We start from the raw sequence: 6,079 nt of genomic DNA on the forward strand, positions 1-6,079 counted from the left end.
GCATAAGTCGCTGACGAAGCAGCAGAGCAATTCGGAGTTAAGTTTCTTGCCCAAGGCACTTCGGGCATGTTGCTGCAGAGACAACCGACAACCACCTGAGCCACAGCCGCCCATATATACGCACCGCACATATATAATCCATCCCTTGTTACAACACACCTGAAGTTTCACCCTGCATCAATATCAATACCGCGTTAATCGGTCAAACTCCTAAATTGTAGGAATTAGTAATATATAATCAATTACATGTTTTTTGAAGTGCAAGATGAGGTCTCCTATCTGATTAATGTTCCTAATTTCAACTTAGATCAAGTCTGATTTCCCTTTTATGATATCAATGAGGCCTGTTCGTGTTTAAAACATCTTGAGATAATTCTATCTCCGCCACATGTTGTCCCTTTTCTTCTGACCACAAACAACCAGCAGTGTGTAGACACTCCGCTTCAGACTGACCACAGCTGTGCGTGTGTGAGCTCCTATGCGTTGACGCTGCAGCTCTTCACCTGCACCCAGGAGGCTTCATCATCCCCGCTCAGACACAGCAGAGAGGAAAGCAGCCCTCACTGAGAGGTGCTGGAGCCAAAGCTTCGTCTGTCAGAGCCGCAGCCACTGTTTTATACATCCTGCCAGAGAGCCACGCATGAATATGTATGTGAGAGAGGCACAAGTCATAACCTATGCAAGGTTTCATCATGCATAATGCAGCTGATCTACGCCTCCTGCTCAGGATGCGAGCGTGCATGCGAACACACACACACACACAACGCTCAGGACTGTATTGTGATGAGGAGGTAAACAAACCTAGAACCCTCCACACACACACATTCTTGCACCCAGATCTCCTTGTGCCTCAGCAGAGACACAATACCTCGACATGTACTTCATCTCTCATTCCGTCTTTCTATTTCTTCATCTGATAAAATTATTTTTTTGTACTTTCTTTTCATGTCTCAATTTGAGATAATGTTTGGCCTTTTGCCTTTTTTGATAGAAAAGTGGACAGAGGCAGGAAGTTTTGAGGAGGAGTGTGGGGGATGGCATGCAGTGCAGGGATGAGGTTCTGAGTCGAACTGAAGCCGGGGAAATGGGGTACCACCGTACCTGCACCCCATTTTCACCACAATTCATCATAGATGTTCTGATACCCTTCAGTCTGGAAACAAACATTGTTACACAGATTTGAATATTAGCCAACACCAAGTATGACTTTGCTACCAGTTTGATCAACAAAAATATGAAAAGAGTGTACAAATTTAAATGAACAAATATCCAAAAATGTTAATAATATCTCATTTTCTTTTTTTTTAATTTTGTTTGAAAATTATTTAAGAAAATTAATTAATAAATATTTCCGAAAACATAAATAAAAACATATACCCAGTTGGTGAAAAAACACTCTTGCGTGCTTGCTTTGACGATGTTTAAATTATTTGCTCGCACTTCACTGTTGATTTATTAAGCATCATAGATAATAACACTTTAACTAGTTTGGGGGAGCCGATCGATTATGGTATGAGATCGATGTTTTCATTGGTGCACCAAAACTTCATTCTATAGTATCAGAAGACAATCATGTTGGTAGCACCTCTGATCTCTGATAGGATACAGTGACAGAAAGAAAACCTGTGTGCTAAAGGTCAAAAGTTGGGTCAGACTCGATGTGAACAAGACCTGATTGTCAGCCATGTGGGGGAAGTCAGAAACCTCTCCCCCTTTTTTTTTTTACTTGAGTAGGAGTCAATCTGTACCCCCTGTGTCTGTCTCTTCATGTCTCTCATCCTTCAGGTGTTTCCAGAACAGAAAGTTGTAACTTTGAGGACTGAAAGTGTTTGTGGAAACATAAAACAAGGAGGAGATGTGCTGAAAGAACGGGTGTAAATTGAATATTGGTCAAATTTGTGGGGGGGGGGGCTGGGGGAAAAAGAAAGGTGTAAGCCTATGGATTATCCTCACTGGTCGGGTATAAGAAGGTAGAGATGTAGAAAGGGGGTTTGTCTGGGTTAACTAATCAGCACAGGGGTATCAACGCTCCTCACCTACAGTCTTTCTGTACACCCTGTCCCCAACAATCTGCTCCCCACCCACCTAACACCAACACCCCCCCACCCCACCCCCCACCCCCAATCCCACCCCCCGGCCTGTGCTGTGTCAGTAAAAAAAAAAGTGTGCTACTTCAGCAGTCCCCCGGGACCTGCTACCCCCGCACATCAAAGCAGCCTGTTTCTCTCTTAATGTGAATATCAAATCTGTGGATCACAAGTCCCAGCACAGTCTGCATAAAGAGCCCCTCCCCCAACCTTTAATTCTGCCTAGTGATGAGGGAGAGAGAGGGAGGGGAGTTAGTGCGAGAGGAAGCAATGAAGGGAAGAAGAGAGAGATGGAGGGAGAGAGAAAGAGAGAGAGAGGGGGAGAGAGAGAGAGAGAGAGAGAGAGATCCAACAAAAACAACTACTTGCTTCAGAGATTTGACATTTGCTGAAGGCACCCTCCTTCCGCCTAAAAATGTGCAGCTCCTGCATCCAATCAAATTTAGAAGGAGGTCTGGTTTAATTTAGCATCAGGGTGGTGTAACACAGAGTTCTTACTGAGAAGACAAACATTTCTTACAGTGGATTGTGTTAATTTGCATCTTTTTTTTTGTGGTTTTGAAAGAACCGTTCTCATTTGTAATCTTGTTTGGTTGTGAAATAGAGTTAAGGACGAATAGGATTGCAGGGATGCTGGTGACAGAGCTGAGACATCCTATTGGCGAGTTGCGAAGTGAAATGAGCTGCATTTCCCTGCTGACAGTCTTATTTCAGCAGCTTTACCCACCATTTGGCAACAACAGGGATCCAAATTTGACTGCAGATATTTTCTCATTTTTAATTTGTGAAGCATAACTTGCATTTGTCGTTATTTGAAATTGTCTTTGGATTTTTAGAGATTAAGGGGTAGATCAGAGACACAAAAAAAATCCAGCAACGGTCTTTTAATGAGACTTTACCTAATTGTTTTTGGAGCAGATTCCTCTCGTTTGATCTAAAAGATTCAGATTCATGTAATGAACCTGTTGCAGCAAAAATCACTCGTTGGGCTAGGTGTCTTATTTATAATCCCGTTTTTTATGATGGGTGTTTCTGCAGGACATGCTGCCATGCAGGTCTGAGCTGCTATAAAAGTAGGCCTGTGCCCTGTTGATTGGCAGCCCTCTGTCATTGAGAGGTGACTATAGCTCAGATTGCAGTTTTAATTGTGCAGCCTTGCAGAGGCAACAGCAGGGAATTGGACTGGGAGGAAGGGGGTGGTTTGCATATTTCTATATGTGGATGAGCAGCGGAGAGGAGTGTGCAAGGTGAAGGATCTAAATGCTCTTCACACCACAGTTTAAAATGCAAGATATACTGTTAAAAAAGAGTATCATTTCATTCATTTTTATTTTATTTTATAATGTTAAGATCAAAATAGGCCTACAGGAGGCCTTTAAGTCAAAAAGATTAAATTCCCTTAATTCTCAATTTAAAAAAACAGTGAATGGATTTCAAATGAAGAAAACCTCAAATTACCAGTAAAAATTCAAAATGAATCATCTTTAATTGGGTCAATATCTGAAATGACTAAAAAAAATAGAGGCATTGTGCACTAATTGGTCAGCTGCCCCTCAAGCATTTATGCTGAATATCTGTTAATTACCTCACACCCTGAACATGCCTCTTTGGCTGAAATTACAGACACTTTTTAAAATTATTCTTCGATTTTGATGTAACTAAACAATATTTTAGGAGATTTGTAAATTCAATTAGTAGAAGATAATCAATATTTTTATTTGTTGAAGAAATAACAAAAATACAGACACACACGCACAGACACACAAACCATTTAACAACCAAACCAGGAGGGGTGTCCCCCGTCACTTACCCCTCCTCCGCGCGCGCGCACACACACACACACACACACGCACGCACACACACACACGCACACACACACACACACACACGCACACACACACACGCACACACACAGACATGAGCCGTGACGCACGCGCTGGCACACACGCGACCACGTCCATGGGGTCCAGGTGCGCTATTAGAGGAACATGACCGGGCAAGTCTATAATGCGCACCCACGCCCCTGAAGTTTCTCATTTGGTAAAATAAATTTGCGTATATCAATGTGATTCCCGGAGAGGCTGAGAAATCACAGAATTCACTTTGAATTATTGCTTTTTGTCAATATTGAATAACTGACACATGAAGTCTGTGAAACACAACATAAACAGCAACGACATGCAACACAGATGGAGCCAATATGTGATTTAGATTTGCAAATATATTTAGTAAAAAGGTCAATCCAAGTGAGAAAACGACAGAAGTTAAAATGGCAAACAGACTTTATGGCCTTTTTTTAATCAACCCCTTCGCATCGTATCAGCCAATTTTCTGTTTCCAGCCACACCACATCCCAGACTTTTTCATAAATGAATTAACACATCGAGGGCTGTGCTAATAAGAACAAAACAACATGTAAACATGGCTCCATGCAGGCAGCGGGCTACAGAACGGCCTATAAAATGTTGTCATGTGGAGACAGTGTTGAACTTCTGTTATTTTCGACGCAGATTTGCACAGGATTATTATAATGCACTGTAATAGCACAAGATCAACTTTGCAATAGGGTCAGGGATTTACTGCACATACAGAACAAGAAGGAATAACGAATCCTTTTAAACAAATAGAGCGCCTTTAAAATCTACAAATACAATTTAACTAGAGGAAAAACTGAAGAGAGCAAATGAATTAAATAGGCTACGGAGGAGAAATGTGAATGCACCAATTATGGCCTTTTAGGTGCAGGGCCATTAGACTAATAAGGCCGACGAAAAAAAAAGGGCCCTGTTAATTAACATCATTTTTTAAATGGAAACAATTTTGCTTCTAAAAGAAAGTGGATTAAACCCTAAAAAAAATTATCTTATTCTGAATGATAAAAGCATCTCAATAGAATGGAGCGCTTGTGCTAAATATAGTGCATAAATAACATCTGCAATTAGCAAAAGCTACACAATGAGAGCTTCGAGATAACAAAAAATCACAAGAATCCTCCGCAAAACTTTACAGGAGTGACACATTTTGATGAAATTTGATATCAAATTGGTGAAAAATTGACATAATTGCAGGCCGGTACATGTTTTCATTTCTCTCTCACCCTCCCTCTGTATTTGCACCTCATTCTCCCTATTCAGCCATTTTACATATTCATAACTGGAGTTGGTAATGCGAAAACAATCCGTGCTATCAGCACCATCCGGGGCAGCACGGGCCACCACATAAAAACCTCAAAACATTCCAAATAAATCACTTTATACCTAAACTTTAATGGTTTTCTACCTGTTCAGCTCCAATGCGTTTCTACATTTTAATTTAAAGAATCATTTTCAATCAATTCTCCATTACAAGACATGCATTGAAAGATCAAAGCAGCAGCGACATACACCATGCACAGCACCACATGCAGTCATTTCGATTAATTATCACTTTTCATTCAACTTAAAAACAGAAAGACTCTAGCAGTCAGTGTACATGATGAAGAATAATTCCATAATTTATTTTTCTCTTACCTTCTTGGAGAGAGTACAACAGGAGTAAAGTTACAAGCCACATGCCATAAATAGCAGGTATATTTTTCAGGAATATTTGGCAATCCTGGCAAGTGTGAGGCGCGGTTTTTTGGCCAGGCGGGTCTCCGTGCTGGACTGGCGACTGTGCTCCCCGGAGGTCTCTCCAGCCCTGCTGCCCCGCTAAGCGTGGAGGGGAAATGAGAGGCGCCTCAGCCCCGCCCATGTCCCTCCTCTCCTCCCAAGACTACTGTGCATACAAATCCATCCTCCCTACAATAATCGAACACCGCAGAACGATCCCGGGCCACAACAAACGGATGGTTGGTTTGAGCTGAGCAGTGGATTTGGGTCCAGTTGTGTCCAAAGTGCCGGTAGAACAGCGCGGTGGAGCTGCGCAGACAGATCTGTTGGCACCTTGGAGAGCGCTCCCACCTGTGCGCCCCTGATGACCGCGTTTCTCTGCGTAATCTGGATCTACAAAAG

General features: G+C 42.0%; 1 protein-coding gene across 2 annotated transcripts in view; it reads right to left on the bottom strand.

Moving 5' to 3' along the window:
- LOC132988235 (cell adhesion molecule DSCAML1-like) overlaps positions 1 to 5,854 on the bottom strand; it is a 56,284-nt gene extending 50,430 nt beyond the window's left edge. Inside the window, exon 1 of one of the 2 annotated variants that reach the window (XM_061055505.1) lies at positions 5,597 to 5,854. In XM_061055505.1, coding sequence (XP_060911488.1) covers positions 5,597 to 5,819 — 223 coding nt within the window. In that variant the 5' untranslated portion in view covers positions 5,820 to 5,854. The remainder of the gene's footprint in view (positions 1 to 5,596) is intronic. The other variant, XM_061055504.1, reaches the window with a different exon arrangement.
- Between the last annotated feature and the right edge of the window lie 225 nt (positions 5,855 to 6,079).

The sequence above is a fragment of the Labrus mixtus genome, chromosome 14 (genome assembly GCF_963584025.1).
Source record: "Labrus mixtus chromosome 14, fLabMix1.1, whole genome shotgun sequence".
Taxonomy (NCBI): domain Eukaryota; kingdom Metazoa; phylum Chordata; class Actinopteri; order Labriformes; family Labridae; genus Labrus; species Labrus mixtus.